The sequence below is a fragment of the Argiope bruennichi genome, chromosome 10 (assembly GCF_947563725.1).
Source record: "Argiope bruennichi chromosome 10, qqArgBrue1.1, whole genome shotgun sequence".
NCBI classification, from domain to species: domain Eukaryota; kingdom Metazoa; phylum Arthropoda; class Arachnida; order Araneae; family Araneidae; genus Argiope; species Argiope bruennichi.
The window spans coordinates 74,215,787-74,240,099 of record NC_079160.1 but is presented as its reverse complement, the minus strand read 5'-3'; the positions used below and the strand labels follow the sequence as shown (position 1 = coordinate 74,240,099).

Sequence of the window (24,313 nt, the reverse complement as noted above, 5' to 3'; positions counted from 1 at the left end):
AAATGATATTTCAATTATAAATATTTTTTAACATGCAAACACATTCTTAAAAGTTTTTTTTTTCAAGTAGGCAACATGTTATTTGATGATCCAGGGGGTCGTAAAATATTGAAAACGAAAAAGCAGTTTAGAATCCTTATATGCAAAAATATTAAAATTTGAAAATAAAAATAAAAACTTGAAAATGTAAAGAATTTTATATTCTTTAATTTGATTTAGTGTAGTGTAAAAATTGAAGAGTTTTTAAGATATGCAAGAAAAACTAAAATACGCACCAGAAAGCATTGTTGTAGCATCGGTACCGATGTTTGCAGAGGTTGTTATCAAATTCGAAAGATTAATTCAAAAAGGCGATAGCAGGCATTAAGTAGATGAAAAATTAGCAGAAAACATAGGGTCGCAGGTAACGTTTATTTAGTGAAAATCGCAAATCGGGTGGAGTTCGCACCCTAGATGCTTGATGCCACACAGGAATATGCACACTTTTCTGCTATTTTTATTCTCAGAGGAAGCCTGCTTTACGAGAGAAGAGGTATTTAACACGAACAATTCACATATTTGGTCATTTGAAAATTCTCACTTCACTATCTCGTCGAACGTACAACCTAAGTTCGATATTATCATCTGGGAGGCTCATCTATTGGGACCTATTTTTTGACCAAACGCCTCAGAGGCACAAAGCACTTTGTTTTTTTCTAGCACGTCCCTCAGGATTTTCTGTAGAGAACACCGACAATTGTACGTCAGAACATTTGGTTAATGCATGATGGTGCTACAGCACATTTTAGTTGCATTCGTGAAATCTTACGTTAACGAATGGAGTTTAACGACCATCAATTCTGCAATGCTCATTAATGAATACTTGCTCTCTGCTTTTATTTTTCTGGAAAGCATCAAAATATTACATACGATAAGGATTTTCGTTTTAAAATTTTTCCTAATCCTCGCATTTATAGGGCCAGTCTCTTCGTCAGGCTCATTGTCTATTCGCCGTCTGTTTTTGAGATTTTCATTGAAAACGTTACCTGTGACCCTATGTTTTCTGTTAATTTTTCATCTACTTAACGCCTATTATCTTTGCTCTGAATTTGTCTTTCGAATTTGACAACGCTTTCTGCGAACATCGATACTGATGGTGCAGCGATGTTTTCTGATTCCCATTTTAGTTTTTCTTCAATATCATTAAAACTCCGCAGTTTTCACACTACACGCTTATAGAATATAAAATTCCTTACATTTTCAAGCTTCTATTTTTCTTCAAGTTTTAATATTTTTGCAAATATGGGTTCTAAACTATTGTTTGTTTTTAATATTTTACGACCCCCTAAATCATCAAATCCGCATGTCACCTAGATGAAAATAAAACTTTTAAAATGTGTTTTTCCTTAAAAAAATCATGGTTGAAAATTCATATATTATTTTTAAATAATTTTTTAGTTTCCAACAGTTCACGGGCTCCCTATAAATATGCCTACACACACACACACACACACACACACACAAACAAACACACAACAGATTAGTCAAGAAGTGGCGTAAAAAGAGGGAGAAATAATTTATCCTTGTTTTATATACTTTGATGTTTAAATAGGGATTTCCATGGCATGTCAATCAAAAAGCAAGGGAAACAGAGGGATCTTTTAGAAGAATTTGTCAAGTCAGCTGTATTTTGTCCCTTCACTCGGAGTGTGGGAACGTTTAGACTTTTAGCCGATTCAGCAATTTTACAAAGCTTCTGTTGAATTAATTAGATAGAAAAAGTGGAATGGGATCAGGAAATAAGAGAATGTTCTATAATGGAGTTAATATAGGCTAAATTGAACTAAATATTAAGAAATTAATTAAGTTTTAATTAAATATTAAAATATCATTGCCTATGTATATGCGAATGTTAATTTTTAATTTGGTGCAAATGATATTTAATTATTTGGAGACAAAATTATTTATAAAATGTTAATTTAGAATTCTATAATATTGATAAGAATTTGATCATAAAATAAGATAAAGAAAAAGATTTAAAGATAAGATATAAATGCTAGAAAAAGCAGTTTCGTTCATCAGTTTTGTATAGGAATATAGCCAATAATAATAATAATAAAAAAAAATAAGTGTTACAATTTAAAAATTGTCAGCTTTATTATTCAAGAGCCATTTTTGATTTTTACGACCAGCTGGTTTGTCAGAATAATTGGTTGTACTTAATTTCAATTATATCTCTTAGACATTATATTCATGATTTATGCCTATGACAAAAAGTTTTTAATCGCATGTTTGTCACTGATATTAAAACCCTGATATTTTGATAATTTTAAGTTCTGTTCATTATGCACATGGACCTTCCAAATGGAGTTTAATCCTAAGGCATCATAGTGCTTAAAAGATGATTGTCTGAGAAATCTCTTTTTTGTTTTTAACAATACTGTAACTTGGCTTTTAGATGGATGTCTTATAAGACAACAATAGCTGTCAATACCTAAAATAGGTCAATAATTCTTCCTACAACTTCCTTTTCAGAAACAATTTACTATTACAACGCTTCTTCTTATACGAGAAAGAACAAAAAAATATTCAATCTTGAAATAAAGTTTCCGAATTTCTCTATATTATCGTTTTCAGTGATAACGAGAATTGCTTTTCTTCCCCCGCTTTTCTACGTCATTTAAAAGATACTGCTTATCGCACTTTATGTCAAAACTCATTACATAAAGGAAATTCATCTGTGTTAAAGCTGGTTTCACTTTTTTCTAAACCGATTTTGATAGATTTGCGTCTCAGTGTTGTATCGCGATATTTTCCTGCAGATAATTATTACTTTGAATTCTTATACGACGATGGAATTAGAGGAAAAATGTTTCACTATCAAATGGCGGTTAGAGAGCTACAAATTCTTACAAGGCAATATATGTTACAGTCCCTGGCTCAGCGTGGATGCTTTGATATGTAGATTATCCTTGGGCCGAGAACCAAGTTTATGTGGCTATGTAAAACTTAATATCGAAAGTGAAAATAGTGCATCCACTGAGAAATTTAAATTCCGTTTTCTTTGTTCCTTGTCTTCAGATCATTCGTCATCACCTCCATTTGAAGCAGAGGATATTGACGCATTTTAGCCCGGTTCACGGAAACTGTTGCTGCTAGTATCACAGAATAAAATTTTTAAAGAGGAGTCAGGTGTGCTTATTCCCCCCAACACCTTCACTGTGCTATGCAAGTTATGGAAAGAAGGAGGATCTTTGTCTGAAGGTGCGGAATATATGATCGAAACAGAAGCAGAAGTGGAACGGGTGTCTTTCGTAGGTGTGGTTGAAGCTTTTGGCGATTTAACTTCCGACGGAACGAAACCTATTCGTATTATATCCACATCTGGCGAAAGTTTGCAGTTTTCAATGAATATCGGCCTAACTCGTGATCAAACAATTTTTCTGGAAGTTAAACCTTTGAATTGCGAAAAGACAGGTGTGTGCAGATGTCTGTTGAACTTGCTTGATAGCACAAGAACTAAAATAGCCGGAGAAGGCTGGTTTAGGTATGATCCGAAGAAACGCGGAGAACAAGGCAGTGGATGGAAAATACCGCTGAAATTCCCAGAAAGACATCTGATGTATTTTGGGAATCAATATTTTCAGAAAGAATGTCTGGATGGGGAAATAGCATTTTGTACTGGAAACTACACGAATAAAATCTTAAAAATGAAATGTGAAACTAATTTGTGTAACAGCATCCATCAAGTGCTCTCTAGTAAGCAGAATGTCACTGAAAATATTGAAGAAGAGAATCGTCTCATATTCACAGTGCAAGATGATCTAATGTCTTTGCTCTCCAGTGGTAACTTCTCCGACACGACGCTGCAAACACCAACAGAAACATTTCCTGCCCACAAACTTATTCTGAGTGCAAGATCTCCTGTATTCAGAGCTATGTTTACCAATAACATGAAAGAAAATATTAAAGAGTGTGTACGTATCGAAGATCTTGATGCAGATACGGTGCGCCGTTTACTTTTATTTTTGTATTCAGATAGTCTTAAGGATCTAGATTTAGAGAGCGCGAAGAAACTATATTTTGCTGGAGACAAATACGAAGTCCTTAGTTTAAGACACAAATGTGCCCATTTTTTAGAGAAAAATCTTTGCCCATCCAGTTGCTGTGATGTCTTGGTGCTAGCAGATAGACATAGCGATTCCTGTTTGAAGAAAGTTGTGCAGGAGTACATCTCACACCATGATAAGGAAGTTTATCAAACGGATCAGTGGAAACAACTGGAACAAACAAATCCAGTTTTGACTTTTGAAACACTTCGTGTCATGTATGAAAAAAGTAGGAAATTTACATAATTTCAATGAGGCTTTATGCATTCTTCGTTTGAAATTTCTTGAATACTTTATCCTTGTGGCAAAAAAGGTAGGGATAAAAATTTATTAATATCCATTTATAAGTAAAAGAAACTATGAAATTACTTTTATTTTATGATACAGTAATTTTAAAATTTCGTTTTTTCTTAAACTCTTTTGTTTTGTTCAGGCTATTGCAAAATTCGGCGGTGAAGTTCAGAGCGCTGATAGTAGGCCTCAAGAGGATGAAAAATGACCATAGGCCATGGGCTCGCAAACCTCGTTTAGTGCAAGAAAATCGTAATGATAATTCTGAAGGGTATGATGTCGAGTGAGGCAAAAGAGGGCAATAATAGTTAGAAAAATACTTTTTTCATGTAAAGCAGGAATATAATGCAGGTTAAATGCATCAAATCCAACGTTAGAAATGCGATTGCGAGACTTTTTTATAGGAATTGTTACCAGCTGCGGTTGAAAAGACCATGATACAAGGGTCATCACTGATAGGCTAATGGTTATTGGGAATCCGTGCATTAATTTAGCCACTTGCCGAATAAATATGGTTTGTTATTCTATGCTCAGTGGCAGTTTTCATTCTCTTGATGCCTACTACACCTTTTCTGAATTTGCCTTATGAATTCGGCAACATTCAGCATATCATGAAAGAATGTTTATAAATGTTATCAATGGAGTGTTTTGTTTGAAGCGGAACTTGATGATGATATTTATTTTTATTATATAATGATATTTGACGTACTTTAATATTTAATTTAAGTTATTGATTTCCATGATTTTAAATCATATAATTATTGCATATAAAATAGTTCCGAAACTATAGACAAAAATATTTGTAATCTCTCTGATTCATTTAATGATTTTCTTCATCGGTTTATTTGTTTGTCAGTTATTTTGTATTTCTCAGACTTTGAACATATTATTGTAATCTATGAATAAATAAGTGGAGGAAAAATATCTTTATTAAATGAATTTTTTAATCAATGATTCTGATGATGATTTATAAGTTTTGTATTTTAAAAAATATTTTGAATGTACATTCGCAATGGTTCGAAATGATTGGGAATTTCTTGTTATTTTTTTCTTATCTACTTAGCAATGTATCCTAACGTATTGTCTGAATAAATTACATATTTTGCTCGAATTATTTTCAAAATGATTGAGCAAGTTTAAAATCTGGCTGCTTTTTGCTACGATTCTGCTTATGTTTATCTTATTATTCATTAATTGGATACTTGCTCTGAATTTATTTATATCAGAAATTCTTTAGAAAAATAATTGGAGAAGATAAGAATTTGCTGAAAGAATTTTTTTTATTGAGTTATTGTACCAACGATTTAAAATTCAAAAACATAATACATATTTTTTTTCAAATTTTTTTTCTTTATGATTTATTGATATTACATAATTGATCTTCGATTATCTATTAAATATTAGATGCTCTTTACTGCTCAAATATTTATATTAATTTCGATAAATATTAGTTATTAAATTATATTAGTGGAAAAAATTTGTCGGCCTGATAAAAAGTTTCAAATTTTTATTTTCTCACATGCGAAGTATGCTATGAGAAAATAATATAATTGCAAAACATTCGAACACGAGAATTTTTGACTAATCACCATAATTATGTTTTAGACATAACTATGGCGAAAAGAATAGTTTATTAGAATTGTGATTGTTTACCTGAGTATGAGAACTTTGAGCTATAGGGAATATGGTAGGATCAACAAATAGGGTATGCTTTACCCAATTCGTAGATTTCTATCAAAGTTTGACGAAAATCCTTTCAGAGGAAGCTAATCTGTCTGTCCATTCAAATGCAATTGAGTGCAATAAATAAAAATAAAAATTTGTTATACAATTTTATCATCTTAATTTCAAAACTTCATCAGATTTCGAGTTAAATCCGGAAAGGCTCCGTCCTTCTGTTGGTCTGAATATTTACATTCATTTAAACATGATGACTCAACTATTTTCAAACATGGTAAGTGCTTCGGCATGATATATAACGTAACAGTACTCCAGTAACAGTTGATTATTTAAATAATTTCATGAACATGGAATATAAATCACAATCCCTGAGAATAATGATTCTTCTTAATTCTCGCAAGCGTCAAAGTTTACGCCAAAGTTTAATTGCTTAAAATAAAAGTTTAATGAATATTGATCAGTATCATGATGATGGACTCACGTCTGTGTTAAAAAATTTGACAGAAATATGTTGATAATAAAAAACAATTATAAGTAATATAAAAAATGAAATCTACGATCGCAACTTTCAAGTTATCACGTGAGAACATTATTATTTTTGAGTCATTATTTGTCTTAATTAATTGAAGTCATTAACAACTTTAACACGGTTTGAAGCAATCACAAGACTTCTCTATCGGTCACTCTCTCTCTTTCTCTCTCTCTCTCTCTCTCTCTATATATATATATATATATACAGTGGCTCCCAAAAATGAGTATACACTATACTCATTCTTCTTTAATTTTATTCTTTTTGATCTTAACATTCCTATTTATGGCTAATATTTATAAGAACGACAAAATATACATTAACAAAAATATTAGGCTAAGAAACAAAACGGAGGAATCAATAATATTTTTATTACAGTAGTTTTTATGTCAAAGTTACAAATTCCAAAGTCACAAAATTGAGTATACATTTAGCAAAATCTATAAAGAAAAAGAGAAAAACTTAAATTAATATTTTGTTGCATATCCTTTTGCATTTAGAACAGCTTGTAAACGGTGTGGCATTGAGGTGACAAGAATTTGAGTTGTTTCGACCAATTTACGACCAATCTTCTTGTAATACTATTTTTAAGTGTTCCTTGCCCCTAGTATTGTGTTTTTGAACTGATTTTCCTAATTGTGCCACAAATTTTCAATCACATTGAGACCTGGAGATTGAGGAGGGGTGTGCAATTGCAATTTACAATTATACAACAATCATAACTTAACTATTTTAGCTATATGCTTCGGGTCATTATCTTGTTGAAACAGAAAACTTGACCCTAAACCCAAATGCTGGGCACTTTGTTTTAAATTGTTCTTTCATATATCCAAATATTTGATTTTGTCCATGATTCCATCAATGAAAACTAAATTTCCCACTGCTTTTGCTGACACACAGCCCCATACAAGAAGTGAACCACTTCCATACTTGACAGAAGCATTGGTGTTTTTAGGAAGAAGCTCAGAATTGGGCTTTCTCCAAACATAACATCGACCATCACTACCAAAAACATTGAAATTACTTCGTCACTGAATATTACTTGATTCCAGAAGTCCGGAGGTTTTGAAATATGACTTTTAGTAAATGAAATTCTTTTCTCTCCATTTACTTTGGAAATGAATGGTTTTGTTCTGGCTGCAGAAACACACTTTCCAATTGTTCTTGAAGTAAATGTAGCAATTTTTGTAGCATTCACCTTAGGATTGTTTGCTACTTCTCGAATAACTCTTCTCTTGGTCGTGACACTGAGAATTTCTTTTCTTCCTCTTCCAAGTTTATTAACAATTTGGCTATACATTTTATACTTCTGAATAATTTTTTGAACGCCTCTTTGACTGCGTTTAATTTCCCTTGCAATTTCTCGTAGAGATTTACCATCTTCAGACAATCGAATAACAAGTTTCCGAATTTCAACATTTGTTTCATTTCTGGAGCTGATTATGATAACCAAAACATTTGTTTTCGCTTGGAAATCAATGATTGCCAACTAAAGTAACAAAACTGTTTTACTTATTCATTTGAAAATAAATAATAGTAGTCAAGTCACATATTTTATAAGGTGTATACTCAATTTTGGGACTTTGAAATTTGTAACTTTGGCATAAAAATGACTGTAATAAAAATATTATTGATTCCTCCGTTTTGTTTTTTAGCCTAATACCTTTGATAATGTATATTTTGTCGTTCTTATAAATATTAGCCATAAATAGGAATGTTAAGATCAAAAAGAAGAAAATTAAAGAAGAAAGAGTATAGTGTATACTCAATTTTGGGAGCCACTGTATATATTTAAAATGATAACTTTTTTAAACTTTCATTTTCAATTTTTCTAGCTGGCAAATAAAATTTTGGAGCTCGACCGATTTTGATATGAAAAAAACCCGTCGTTTTCTAAATATAGACGCATGCGTAATCTGATAGTTTGATTGTTTCAAACCGGTATAAATTGATTAATGACTTAAATTAATTAAGACAATTCGTAAGAATTCAGAGAATGAATAATTTGGAAATCAAGTTGAAAGTTTAATTGGCCGTAGATCGTCAAATGTGGTAACCTTCTGTTTTATTTACTTATAACCCTAAAAGCGAAAAATTGATGCCTAAAAAGCCATAAATCGCCAATTTGTTGCCTACGCGTTTTGAGGCTTCAAAAATCTCAAACCAAAATAACATATGTTCTCACATGATAAAATTGGACAAATGCTCATGACAAAAACAATCAGGCAATAAAAATAAACAATAAAAAAATTAGAAAAAGGAGAAGCTGAACGATGAGATAAATGCTATTTACAAAACGAAATAATGTGAAAAGTTAAAAAATAAAAAAAAAGACAGAAAGAAAGAAGGAAAGAAAGTATTTACACCCCCAACCCTCTATTAAATTTTCAATCTTTTAATTTTACAGAGTGTTTAATTTTCCATAAACTATCATAGCAAAGTACGATTTCACGAGGCATCAGCTTTTCTATGTAGGTATTAAATCTCTATCAAGTGGAAGAAAAGGGAAATTCTTAGGAGTTTATTAAAAATGTCTATGAGAAAGATTAAAACGGGTTTAAAAAATCAGAGGACAATTTAAAAAATAATATAATATAAAAGCCAAAGGCAAAAAAATTTAAAAAAGTAAGTCATATATTAAAATAAATTATAATATTAAAATTAATTGAGCAATAAAAGCGTATATTTAAAATTTACCTTTTCTATGGATAATAAACAAAAAAATTTTAAAGAATGTAATTACTTCTTCGTATGTGAATTATATAAAGAGTTAATGTAATTGTTAAAAAATTCCAATTTGAGATTTAAAAAAAATCTCCATGCTTCAGATTTACTCAAGTACAAAAAAAAAAAAAAAAAAAAAAAAAAAAAAATGTTTATCTGTGAACACGATGACTCAAAATCGCTTTGAGCTTGACGGACGAAATTTGGTACGTTTATACCAAACTTGTAAATTGTTATGAAATTAAGTTAACACATTAACTACAAAACGAAAAGAGTTAGATGCTCTTAGGAACTAAATCTGTCTAGAGATCAATGTCTGTCGGTCTGTATTTTCTCATGTAGAGAACAAGATATGTAATGAATAAAATAATTGTAATTTTATATGTAATCTTGTGATTCAGTTCTACTTCTATGCCAATTTTGGTTTCAGTAAGTTGTATAGAAGGCATCAAAAATACATTTTAGGAAATTAATCCCTTCGTCAGCGATTAATCGCCAATCTTAGATTCCATAAAAATGCCAGACTCACTCCAAAGTTCCATATTTGGTAATTATTGTTCGCCAATTGTAAAACGAAGATGCAAAATTTCTTTACTATGCTACAAAAAATATATACGTAGATTTGTACAATCGCAAGAAGTTTGTCTGTCTATCCGTCTGCAAGTGAACATGATTATTACAAAATTTTAAGATCTAAATTAATAAAATTTAATATACAATTCCAGCATCTAGAATGCATTAAAATTTTGAATAAAATCTATCAAAGTGTTAACCGTCTGTCTGTCTATTGTCACTGAGTGAGCAATGGCTTAGATGAAAGAAAATCTTCATTGGATCTTGTTCCTAAAATTGTAGTTCTGTGTCAAATGTTGCATATTCGATTTTCTACACTGCACCACAGAACATAAATTGCTCATTTTTTCAAAATAAAAATCTAAGCACTCTTGGCGCTCACGGCGTTGTTCAAGGACACCAAATTTTTATTTTGGAAGGAGGCGGTGATAGCATTTTTATTATTAATGTGGATAGGAGCAATGCATGTTGAGTGTTTGCGATGACAAGGGTCTAAACTACCGTCCAACATCACCTTTCATATAACTATATAAGCACAAAACACCATTTATGCAGAAAGATATTTGTATGGTGACGAGATGCAGAAGCATGAGGATAAAGATGCAAGTTTTAAACATTGACATATTTAATATAACAACAATTAAGTTAAAAAATATAAATTATATTAAGACAGCAAATGACCATGGGCTAGGCATGATGCATAACAAAGGGTAAGTGAGCGTTTCAGGTTCAAGTTAAACTTTTTGGAGCACCCGATCCTGTCAGGGAACTATCTCCTTAATGAAATGAAGATTGAATAATGCGTGACTTTTGGTAAGATTGTATACAATGTGAGAAAGACTTTACACGTGGAAACGATAGGCTGAAATCAGTCAAAGTGCTTGAGGGTGGAATGGGGAGTTTTATCAACCAACAACAGAGCTGCATTCAGGGTTGTAGGTTGAAGAAAGGAATGTCTTCGCAGATTTCGAGGGATGCTGGATTTTCTGTTATTCGTGATGGGGCAATCAACATTTAGAAGTACTTAGAGAGTTGAAGCAAAGAGGCAGTCTTGATTTATTACATCAGGACATTGGGAATTGAAGTGAATTCATTCGCAGGTTGCAAAAACTGTGCATATCAAATTAAATCTATCCATCTCAAAACGTTTATGAGTTATTATGTTCACAGAAAGACAGTAAGAGCCCCCCCCCCCAAAAAAAAAGAAAGGGCACATTTCCAAAAAATGTAGCTTACGAGTGTATGAAACATGGAAATTAGTCAAATTCTGGAACTGGAAGTTTTCAAAGATTACAATTCTTTCTTTGTATATTTGGTATATGGAAATTATATATATATATATATATATACAAAAGTATTAAACTCAAGTTAAAAGGAAAATAAAAAAAACCAAATAAAAATTAAACCAAATAAAAAAATATAAATAAGAATCCAGCCTGAAGACTTTTTCAAGGGTCACTCTCAGGTAGGGATTCAAAGAAAGGGATTTTTTCTGTGAAGAAAATGCAGACAATAGTCTAATAATGATTCCTCGTGACCCGAAAGTCCCCTGAAATTAGTCCCTGAATATATATATATATATATATATATATATATATATAAATAAAACAAAAAATTATAAGGATAAGATTCCTACGGAAAAAATATTGAATTGGACAGCATATGCAAATGATTATACTTTCATACAACAAGCGATTCGTATTTCCTCAACTTTATTATATAGTAATTCTTATTTTGTACAAAAACGAAACCAAAGCAAAAGAAAAAAATATCGGATTTAAATCTAGAGAGATTACGGAATAAAGTCTATTGTTTGACTCGCATTATCAGGCTCCTAATAACAATGCTCCTAAAGAGATAAAAAATGCTTTGTTTCGTATGTGTTCAGTCTAACATCATAGCTTTTAATAATGTTCTTGAATCATTTCAGATTAGTACAGGAACTTTCTGGTGCAAAATTGTCTTCATATATCAAACAAGGTTATTTCAGAATTCAGTTTCCTTTTGCATGTCTATTGCAAACACAGAATCAACAATCATTTAAATGGCGGCGCAATTGCAAAGAACCAGTTTCACCATCACCTGGCGGATATTGAATTATAAATTCTTTTCACAAGATTGTAGTTATTGGATATGTAGTCCATGGTTCTTCATGGACAATTTAGAGAACAGCAAATGGAGATTATGCTTATCACCAGCAGAAGGATTACAAAATGAATTTATTTGTCTCGCCATCACTCATGAAAAAACAAGCAATGTTTTGAAAAATAATAATTTAGATTACTGCTTTTCCGTGTCTTCAGACCATCCTTCTTTACCGCCTTTTGAGGTATCATCTTCTCAAGAATTTTTTGATTACTTAGGCCGTCCATGTTTATATGTTCCCAAAGATAGAATTTTCAAACTGAAGGCTGGAATATTCATTCCATCTGACACTATAATCATCAAGAGCAAAGTATGGAAAAGAGAAGGAACTGTTTCTGAAGATGGTAAGTGCATGATAATTACAATTGCACAAGTGGAACAACTATCTTTCGGATGTGCAGTGGAAAATTTCAGTGATTTAGCTTCCTATAGGAAGACAGATGTGCGCATTCGATCCGCATCAGTCGTAAAGCCCGTGACCTCTATGAATATTAATTTGACCAATGGTGAAATAATTTTTATTGAGATTATACCTTGGGATTATGAAAAGATAGAATGCTGCAAATGTGCGTTAAATCTTTTGGACGATTCCGGAAATGAGACGGAATGTGGATATGACGAGTTTTCATTTTTTAATACAAAACAACAATGTTCTTTGAAAATTCCATTGCAATTTTCAAAGAAAAATCTTATGGAATCTCACAAACAATACCTGCAAAATAATTGTCTATCCCTTCAATGTGATATAGCAATTTACACAGGTAAATACAAAAGCAAAATCATAAAAACGAAATATGCATCTAATTTGTCTAATATCATTGAACAACCGATTTCTGGAGTACAAAGTGGCAATGAGGTTCTTAAAGAAGAGAATCAAGTTCCATCAACAATGCAGGAAGACATGATGTCCTTATTTTCCAGTGGCATACTCTCGGATATAAAATTGCAAACCGCTACAGAGACATTTCGTGCTCACAAACTGATTCTAAGTTTGTGGTCTCCTGTGTTTAATGACTTGTTTGCGAACATGGAACACAAGATTAATGACTGTGTCCAAATCAAGGATTTAGATGCAGAAACAATGCGTCGTTTTTTATTGTTCCTGTACTCCGACAACCTAACAAATCTGAACATGGAGATTGCTAAGAAACTCTATTTTGCTGGAGAAAAATATGAAGTCCTTGAATTGAAGTGCAAGTGCTCTAATTTTTTGCAGAAAAATATATGTCTCTCTGATTGCTGTGATATTTTGATGCTGGCAAATAATTACAGCGATTCCGATCTGAAGAAAGCTGTGCAAGAATTCATTGCAGCGAATGACAGAGAGATTATTCAATCTGATCAGTGGAAACTTTTAGAAGAAACGAATACTAATCTGGCATTTGAAACATTAAGCATCATGTATAAAATAAATCGAAAATATTCTTGGAATGGAATTGTTTTTTCTTATTTATAAATTTTCTTAATGTTCATAACAAGATATGAATTGATTTTTTTATGAGCCTCATTTTAGAAACTTAAAAATTTTCAATTATATTTAGATGATATGATATGAAAATTTTATTCTAGTTTTCCTTTGCATAAATTTTTGTTTTAAACACGAGGAATTTTTTTTGAATGAGGATCTATATATATTTATTGTAGAATTTGTTATGGATAAGTATCCTAAATTTTATTCTTTTTCATACTTCTAATAACATTTATTTTCATATTTCTTTGCTTTATGATCAAATTTTACCACTAAATCTTGATGTGAAGGATTGTATGAACAAAGTTCGATTTGATTCATTTGTGTAACAATGCTACTTATCCAATAAATAATATTTAATTTTTAATTCATTGTATTTTAAGAGAACTGTTTAGAAATAAATAGAAAAAAAATTAAATATGATTTAAAGTCTTGTATTTTTTAGCGATTTCTGACATTAGAGGAAATTGAGACTCTCGGTATCTCTATATATAAAGGAGAAAATATGATTATATATATATATATATATATATATATATTTACACAAATATATTGTTTTTTTCACCGATTCTGATAAAATTCTAGACGCATTTCTTTATTGTTTTTTTTCAGCGATATCTGACATTAGATGAAATTGAGATTATCATTTTGGCTATTTCTGTAGCTTTTTTCAAGAAATTTCTAATCTAAATTTGGATTTAAAAGTTTAATTGAGTTCTGCTAATCTACTATTTGTATTTCAGTGGTACGCGCCACTATTTAGTAAGTTTTTGATAAATCTTCATTTCTTTGTTGTTTTAAAAAATAATGTACCAGCAGTCGATGGACAGCCATCTTATTTATTCGAAAAACAATAAAGAAATGTTATTTAAAATGAAATATTTACGACAGCTGACAAACGCTTTAATGATAGAATATATTGAGCAAAGAGAGCCAAATTCTTTACAAAGCGAAGCTAAACTAAAAATGTAGAAAGGAAAAAACAAAACTAAGTTTTGAAGAAGTAAATGATGTGCCATCAGGTTAAAAAAAATTGCAAACCTGCCAAAGTGACAAGCACATTAGAATTACAAGTTTGGCTACAAAACTTCCCAGAAATGTATGTATTCACATCTATTTAATTGAAATCATACGACTTTGCCTATACAGTAACCGTTGCTAATATGTAGCTCTACTAAATGTTGGCACAGTAATTATTATATATTTGTCTTTACTATGTGCTGATTTAAGGTTCTATCAGTACTAAGGCTGATTAAGGCTGATTAAGGTTAAGGTTAAGGTTGTTCATTGTATATAAATGTATTCTGAAAGTGTATTCGTCTTAGTAAATGTTATTTTTTTTTCTTTCGTTCTTCTTCATGTAGTTATATTACTCGATCTCTCATCGAAGTTCCACGCATTGGTAAAATTTTTTTAACCTATAGTCTAATCCAGTTTACTTCCTGCTCCTAATTACAGCGCAGTTATGGGCTCAACAAAAGCTTTTGCCCATCATCTGGTCTAGTCTGCTTCCTGTTTCTAACTACAATGAAGGCTATAGGTTCAACGAAGGCTTTTGCCCATCATCTCGTCTAGCCTGCATCCTGTTTTTTTCTAACTACAATGAAGGCTAAAGGCTCAACGAAGGCCTTTGTTAATCATCTGGTCTAGCCAGCTTCCTGTTTCTAACTACAATGAAGACTATGGGCTCAACGAAGGCTTTTACCCATCATCCGGTCTAGCATGCTTTCTGTTTCGAATTGCAATGAAGACTATGGGCTCAACGAAGGCTTTTGTCCATCATCTGGTCTAGCCTGCTTTCTGTTTCTAGCTACAATGAAGACTATGGATTTAACGAATCATCAATGTGCCATTAACAATCATATGGCCCATCATCAATCAAGATTGTTTCCTGTTTCTTATCACAGCAAAGATTATGGGCATCAATTAAAGTTTTTATCAATCATTTAGTACAGATTGTTTCCTGTTTTTAACTACAACAGCTGTCATGGACTCAGTCACCCATCTCTGTTCACATGGATTATAGATACTACGATCATATTTTGAAGAATAGAAACGACTATTTTCTATTTGCGATATCATAGTGAAACTTCTCGTCTGGGCATTCATCTCCATTGCAGACAACGATGATGTCAAACTCCCGAATGAAAGAACTGAATTGATTTTGTAACAGAAGAAAAGAAATGAGCAAATACCGTGAAATCCTCTTGCTGATAAGATAATTAATACTCATCTTACCGTGCACCATATCAATCGATAAATAAGTTAAAAAAAAAAGGAAACATTAGCAATCCTTTTTATGCGAAGCGTTATCAGCAGTAACTGATAACGTAAAAAAGAAGACTGATAGTTTTACTCTTGTTCTCAAAATATTATGAAATTTAATCTCATAATTTATTTGTTGTGTTTATCAATATGTATGAAAACGCCCAGTTTCCTGTTTATAGCACATTTACCTTTCCCTTCCGTGACTAAATCAAAAGCATTCCATTGTTTCTTTTTCGCTTTGTCTAACAAGCGAAATTTGTCTAATTTGTCTCAATTGTCTAATTTGTTGATCTCAAAACGTTCTCGCATACTCTCTAATAAACGTGACAAGCCAGAAAATGCCCTACATGGCACTGGCGTGCAAAAGTTATGAAATAATAACTTTTGGCGTGAATTTAGCCTTTTTACTGAATCTGTCGTGCCATCCTTGGCGAGTTATTTGGCAAGTAATTTCTGGCATGCGTAGATAGTATTCAAAACTCGAATTTGTGTTTTAGATGCGTTTTTCTCAACAGATTGAAACAAAAATTTGATACAAAATTGCACTTGTAGTCCATATAAAATTTGAGCCATTATTTAAGTCAAATTTGTTTCCGAATTATCCCGTTTACGTGTTTCTGAAAGTACCGACCGACAGAGAGCCAATCTATAGCTGGATTCGGCTCAAAGTTTGACAGGTATCTGCACTATAGATGTTAAATCTGTGTGGCGAATTTTAACCATCTAACTCTCTTCGTTTTATCCGTTCGCTATCAGACATAAAGACATCTTCGGAATGTATTGTACTCAAAATTTGATAGAAATTTAAAAATTAGGTCAGCCGGAATCCAGACTTCCTTTGAACAGATTTTACACAAAATTTGAACTATCACAGACTACAAAATTTTTTGATTTAATCAAATTGAGGCTCCTCAAACTTGACACGCTTAACTGTCCACTATCCTCTCCATTAATTCCTCAGATTTATCTATAACAGGCCTTCATTTTGGTACACCAATATAATCGATTACAATATACATATTAATTGAAAAATCAACTATGGATGTTTTGGAATTCTAAGATCTGAAAAAAAGAATGTCAGAACAATCTTTTTTATTTCCTCATCTCAATTCTCATCCCTTTGCTATTTCCTACACGAAGATTTATAACTATGTCAACAATACTTTCGTCTGCAGGAAACTTTAAAATAGGATCGTTTAATTATGGAAACATGAATATGAAGATTCTAGGTAGGTTCTTCAAAAATTCCAGTTGTTGACATGGTATAAATTAATGAGTATTATTGGCGATATGTTGAAACGCTCCTATATTTAATATAATTTCTTATCTTATTATATATTATTCGTAAGGCAAGAAAAATGCGAGATTTTGCTATTATAAAAATCTGCTCCTAATTATTCTATAATGATAACAGTCAAGGAACTTAGAACGATATTTTATTTCTTAGAAGCCAATCCAAAATTGAAAATTTATATGAAATTTCTTGCTCATATGAAAGCTCATGCTCATTGGCGCTTGTCTCCCATTCTCCATTCTTGGAATAAATCTTTATTTTTATTAAAATGTATTTAAATTGGAGAAATTTTTTTCGAATATTATTAAAGTGATTTTAAAAAAATGGATTTCAAGAAATAAAATGTTTTGTTCCAGTTGCGGAAATTGCAAAAAAAAAAAAAAAAAAAAGATTAATTTTTTTAATTGAAAATTTAAATAAAAATGTTGAAAAATCTTTTTTTTTTAGCAAGCAACTACTTCCCCAGAAGTGGATATGAGCCGAATTTGGCAGACGAGGTCCATGGATTTGATCCCCAGAAAATGTTAAAAGGATGCTTACAATATGCTTTGAGCATGATTCAGCTTATTGATAATAATCTTATTTTAAGTTATGATTAAAATTTTATTTACAATACATAGTTTTATGAAATGTTTAAATTATGATGAATTAAACGTCCTCCCAGAAAATAAATATGAATTAATTTATTCTTTTTTATATTAAGACAATTTATAATCAGCTTAACATTTTCTGAAATGATTATAAGCAATTTTAAAGTTCAGTAAATTCCTGAAATAGATTAAAATTTGTAATCACGTCTAACAGTCACTGTTACATTAAGCAATGAGACTATGGCGCCATCTAGAGACATAATATATCACTAATGAATAAAGTTTTAGCCTAGTGATTGATTATGTCTCTAGATGGCGCCATAACTTCCATAAATTCAGATTTAGAATTCCGATACATTTTGTCTTGAAATCATTCCAGGTTAATGAAGTAAAAACAATAAAAAATTTTTCCAAATCAATTGCAAAATATTTTTAACATAAAATTTCCATCTTCTTTTTACTTTCTGGTATAGAAAAAGTATTGTACGTTAAAATATTCGATCTCTGGATTTGGACGAATTTCCATGTTTTAGATCGTCCTGTGTACGAAAAGCACTTTTTTGGAAAATGTCTATCTATCTGTGACAAAGATAACTCAAAAGTGATTTGAATTAGTTTGATGAAATATGGTATACGATCTTTTCACTAAATCTGTATATTTTTTTATCAAATTTTGATCAAAATCTGTTCAGAGAAAGTCTGTATGTTCGGCTAATTGAATACAAATTACCACGGTAACTACTAAATGAAGAGAACTGATTGGATAAAATTCAGTACACAAATTTAACATCTATAGTGTGCACATCTGTCAAATTTTGAGCAATATCGAACAAGGGATTGATTGTCTTTCAATCTATACTTTCAGAAGCATGTAAACATGATAAAACTCTAAAACGCTGTCAAATTTGGTATATGATTTTGTGACTACAATAGTAATCCTGAGTCAGATTTTGATTTTGTCTGTCAAGAAAAATGCGTCTAAAACATAAATTCGACTTGTGGATACTATTAAATGCTGCCAAGGAATAATTCTTAAAAAACTCAGCAAGTATCACATATTGGATTCAATAAAAATGCTTAATTCTGCAATGATTAATATTTCCTAGTTATTGTACGCCAGTTCTTTACAAGGCGTTTTTTGAACGAATGAGATAACACCTATTAATAGAGTATTTGGGAAAGTTTTAGGGAGAAAGCGCCCACTGATTTTATTTTTAACAATAATCTAAAAAAAACAATCAAGCAACAAAATGTAAAGTACATATACCTGATATTAAAATGTTTAGTATTATAATTTATTGTATGATAAATCAAATTATTGCCTTGTATATAAACAAACCTTGTATATAAAAGATGTTTCAATGAAAAGAATGTAGTGGCATGGCAGTGCAGGATATATGTATATGTATGTATATATATATATATATATATATATATATGTGTGTGTGTGTGTGTGTGTGTGTGTAATGTTATTTTAACTCTAATTTCAATTTAATTAATTTCCAAGATTTTATCTTAATTTAGCCTATAGTCACTTCATTCTAAAATATTCTCTTATTTCGTCATCCAATTCCACTTTCGGATTAATTAATTCCTCAGTAAAATTAATGTTCCATCAGTACTACGCTCAAATGAAAGTGATCCCTTCGATGCTCTTGAAAAGGTGTCAAAAGTCACCACGTGTATTGAATTGGCGCGTGGCCAGGAATCCTATGTTATATAAGACTAGTGATCCTGTGTTTCACGCTTCTTTCTTACTTCTGTTTTTGTGCCGCACTGCACCTGCTTGTAAATAATCATGCTTGCCTCCCTACAGAGAATAAAACGGAATTAAAAATACTAAATCTCATCTATGTCTTCTAACCTGCCTTCTGCTTCAAAAAATATCTATACTTATAATAAAGCTCAATGTGTGTGTGTTGGCGCTCTACAGGCCAGGTCATTTGACATACAGCTATCAAATTTGGTACATGTATACCTTAGAGGTCGGGAATGTGCACCTGGGGTCCCTTTTTTTGAAATTTTAATTAGAATTTTAATTATTAATTAAAAACTAACTTTCCCGCCAAAAAAATCTTCCATTTTCCCCACCGCCAACTTTTCCGCCAAAAAAATCTTCCATTTTCCCAAATGAGTAAGGCTTCAATGTTTTTTTCTCCCAACAGTAATGAGGCTAGGGTTAAGATTTTACGGCGGATTATTTCAAACGATTCTGTTTATTTTCTTAATGTTTTATGCATTTAAAATTAAACATTGTTAATTAATCCATGTTTCAGATTCATTCTGAAGTACTTTTGAATTAAAATAACACAGAATAAAGGAAATAAAAAATGTATAATCTGCATAGCGTTACCCCAACTGGAGTAGAAAAATTCACGCATTTGCGTTACCGGAGCTGGCGAAGAAAATTCACGCATGCGCATTCTGATTGTTGCCATGACAACCGTTACCAACGGATGATTTAAATTATTTTTAGGTTAGTTGTATGCTTTTGTAAGTAAATTGTATTTATGTTAGTTATATATTTTTTGTATATGCTTATAGTTTTAAGTACATCGTTTTTTAAGTAGATTTTTTTAACCTGTTTTCAATTATTTCAATTATTTTTAGGTTAGTTGCATGCTTTTGTAATTAAATTGTATTTATGTTAGTTATATATTTTTTTGTATATGCTTATAGTTTTAAGTACATCGTTTTTTAAGTAGTTTTTTAAACCTGTTTTCGACCGATTATTTTAAACGATTCATTTTATTTTCTTAAAGTTTGATGCATTTAAAATTAAACAGTATTAATGAATCGATCTGTTCATGATGAATCTGAGAAAATTTTGTTGGCAAATTCTTGAGATATTACATAACTTAAGAAAGATATTCTTTAGTGCCCAAGTTTAAACGCTCAGTGACTCTATTATCAGTAATCATATTATTAAAAAAAATGCTTTGTTTCAGTAAAAAATATTATTATATTAATTGCAGTTTAGTCATTTCCATTTTAATTTTAAGCATAAATTCTACCGGAACTAACAGAAAATTAGAGAGATACATGTTATGTTATGGCTGAAGGACTTTGTATTATTATGAGTGAGTTACATGACTATCAAAATTTGAAGCTTTAAAATATTTGATGAAGAAGCTATTAAAGTAGGAATTACATAAAATAGTTAATTATTAAAATTTTAACGAGCATTAAGATTGGCGAACCGGCTGGTCGCCAAAAGGCGGCTAGTATATATATAAGCTAAAGATATTTCAATACGATTATGTTAAATGGTTGGACATTATATCAAAATTGTTGGCGATATACATGATGCAATATCAATCTGAAAGATTTATAAACCTACTGTTGGACTTAGAACCATCAAATTTGTCGCGGAGTTATTTCTTGAGTGGTGCAAATTCATAAAGAGAAGGGGGGGGGGTCAAAATTTTAATTATATTTTCAGTTTAAAATTAATCGAAATGATAACATTTTCTCCCTATAACTTAGAGTAGATCATTGTAAAAAAAACTATTTTTACACCATTTTAAAATAATACAAAAAAAAAAGCTTTTCAGTGATAATAATTCTTCTTACAATATTTTCACTAAATTAAATACATTTTATGAAATGTTTTTAGATATATTTAAACACAATACTTTTTATAATTTTGATTACTAGATTTATAATTACGTGCTTTGTGATGATATTAAACGCACTGTTTCTGCATAGTTAATTGTTGCTGTAATTAACAGTAAATTTTTAAATATGGCAAGCACAGCGAACAAATAAAACTATCAAATGCAGTTCTTCAAAATCTTTAATATTGTTATATCATTTATATATATATAAAACATGAATACAACATATACATAAAACGTAACTATCAATAAACTTACTCACAGATTAAGATAATATAAAAAAAAAGTGAACAAATCATTATGAAATTAGATTTTCCAGTATCGAATTCGAATCTCTTCTAATATTGGTTTTGATTACTGTTAAATTATTTATATGAATACCAATTGTACTTCTTATATTGGTTGTATAAAACAATGTCACCAATAATTTTAACTTTAGCTTTTAAGTGGAATTTTTATAAGGAAGTACTTGAGAATGTTAGAAAAAGAACGCTGCTCATTTTTCATATTAAAAATGAAGAAAATTGATGTACAATTGATAAATATGTCAGTTTTTATTAACTGAAACGCATTCATCAAATTTATGAAAAGGGATAAATGCAGAGCATATATATCGATGATAAAATGTGTTTCCCCCCTCTGACCTATTTTCTACAGAAATTGTCCATTCAGTTTTGCATGCATTAATTTTATGGAATTGGATTAAATATTTTTTCTTCTTCATTGCTTAAAATATATTTTATTCATATATAATTAAAAATTTTTTTCTCTGGGCAAGTTGGGAAAATAAAAGCAAATTCCTTTACATCTTAGTTACTATCTGGCCTCATAAATTGTTGATGTTAGAAACGGTCAAAATTATGGCTAGAAAATCACTTTTAAGCCCCTAACTTCTAAGACATCGCAATTATCGAAAAACTTTAAATATAAAAGTTGTTCGTATTAATGAGGCGCTAATTTGGATAATTAGATATATTTTTCTATCTTCAAGAAAGTTATAGCGAATTGAAAATTTAAACCTCCTACCATTTTTACCCCCTTTGAGTTATATGGGCCATTTACGAACTCGTCCGAGACTTTTACATTTCTTACAACATATTCAACATATAACAGTGAAAATTAAAACAAAATTTGAGCGAAGGATGGTTTTGGATTCTAAAGAGTATGATTGGTTAAAAACTGAAGAAATTTTCCAGAAGCCTTCATGATAACCATTGCAGCAGGCAGTCTTCCTATAGGAGTCTAAAGGGATTGCAATACCGGTATACCGGGATACCGAATACAGGTATTTTGAGTCATTTGTATAATTTTGTAATACCAGTATTCACAAGTTTAAATACCGTTTTTTTGGTATTTACTAGAAATTTTCTAAATTGCTTCCATTGTATGTTCAGGGATCACCAATATAGCAAAATAGTATACGTTTTTATTTTTATGTCTCCCTAACGGGCGAAATTAATGAGACTGTGAATACAAAGTTGCATCGTACAATCAAGAAAAGTGATAAAATACTGTTTGATAACGGATTGTAAAACCCTCCGCGCTTTTGAGCAGGCGTTAGGATGGGTTTAATTCGACAAAATAGGGGTGAAAGGAGGAGATGTTTACATTTAACAATGAAAAAACGCGGTTTTGTGAGACGTAAACATTACAGATCATTAGTAATGCAGAAAGAAAAAGATAATAATGCAATTTTTATTTAATATAAGGGATATAAACATTAAATTATGAAGAATAAATGAAAAATTTCTGTTCTTAACTTCTGTTATTCTTCTGTTTCTTCTGTTATTCTTTTACAAAATAATAATGATCTTTACTATATTAAAATGTTAATTTTATATTAAATAGTGAATTCGACTTAACATCCAAAATTGTATCAGCTCAACTTCCAATGAAACTGGCTGTTGAGGCATTATGTCGGAGAGATTCTTATTTATTAACAGCTAATGCAACAATAAATTTCATGTTGCAGTCATTGAAAGAACAGCACACATCACTATCTGAAGAATTATATATTACATTGAAAAATCGCACAGAAGAAAGACATACCTAAATAAAAAATGTCTTATGGTATTTACATAATTATAATTATCTTAAAAATGAAAATAAAAAAGAAGAAAAGAAAATAATCAATTCAAATCTGATAAAGTTTACAGTAAATTTTCTTAAAATTTTTTGCTCGCAAACCTATCCACATTCAGAGGAATTCGGTACAGTTGTCAAAGATTATGATGACACTAATGTCGATAGTGAAAAGGAATTGTTTCTCTAACAAAAATTAGAATTAGCGATAAATAAAAAAACTTCAACAAACCAAAATACAATACCAAAATCAGCTATATCCAAAATTATCCGACGAGAAATCGATTTATTTGAAGATGAGGGATTTAGAGATAAATACTTGGAAAAAGTATATCGCGCATTGCTAACAGTACCACCAACTAGCATAGATGCCGAAAGAGCGTTTTCAACAACTGGTCATTTTTGCACAAAACTACGTTCCAGGCTTAATGACAGTACAATTGACGCATTATGTTTTTTAAGATCACATTTCAAAAATTTGTAATAGTACCACAGACTGAATAGTGATATTTACACTTTTTTGTGATTTAAATAAAAAAAGATGTTGCTTTACTTTTTGTGATTCTTTATATACTGTTATAATTTATAAGTCACAAACTGTTTTTTTGTGATATTTACACTCTCTAACAAAACTGGCAAATAAAACAAAGAAACACCTGTGTTTTCTTTCTTTTTCTAAAATTTCTACTACCAGTATTAAAACCGGTATCCCGGTATTAAGATCTAAAAAATACCGAATACCGGTATTAAATTGTTGGTCCGATATTGCAATCCCTAGGAGTCTACCTAAAAGATATCTGACTAAAAATAGCATCTGCAATAAACCTTCGGCTTAACAAACTATTTGGACGCATAGTTGTCCTTATAAACCAAAGTCAATTTAACCGTGAACTTATAGTCTACAGCTTATTTTAAATATTATGACAATATTTAAAATATTATGACAATACTTAAAATGTTATGA

General features: G+C 30.7%; 1 protein-coding gene across 2 annotated transcripts; it reads left to right on the top strand.

Annotated features, from left to right (window-relative positions):
- Positions 1 to 2,723: 2,723 nt before the first annotated feature.
- On the top strand, positions 2,724 to 17,577 carry LOC129987407 (TD and POZ domain-containing protein 1-like). 2 transcript variants are annotated; one of them, XM_056095383.1, is made up of 2 exons: positions 2,724 to 4,401; positions 17,508 to 17,577. In XM_056095383.1, exon 1 carries the CDS (start codon positions 3,255 to 3,257, stop codon positions 4,332 to 4,334), a length of 1,080 nt encoding a protein of 359 aa, XP_055951358.1. In that variant the 5' UTR covers positions 2,724 to 3,254; the 3' UTR covers positions 4,335 to 4,401; positions 17,508 to 17,577. The 2 variants fall into 2 exon arrangements, with proteins under 2 accessions (XP_055951358.1, XP_055951357.1); XM_056095382.1 differs by lacking the exon at positions 17,508 to 17,577 and adding an exon at positions 11,816 to 13,420.
- The last annotated feature ends 6,736 nt before the right edge of the window (positions 17,578 to 24,313 follow it).

Coding starts and splice junctions, on each gene's coding strand:
- LOC129987407 (XM_056095383.1), top strand. CDS start 3,255: ATGATCGAAACAGAAGCAGAAGTGGAACGGGTGTCTTTCGTAGGTGTG.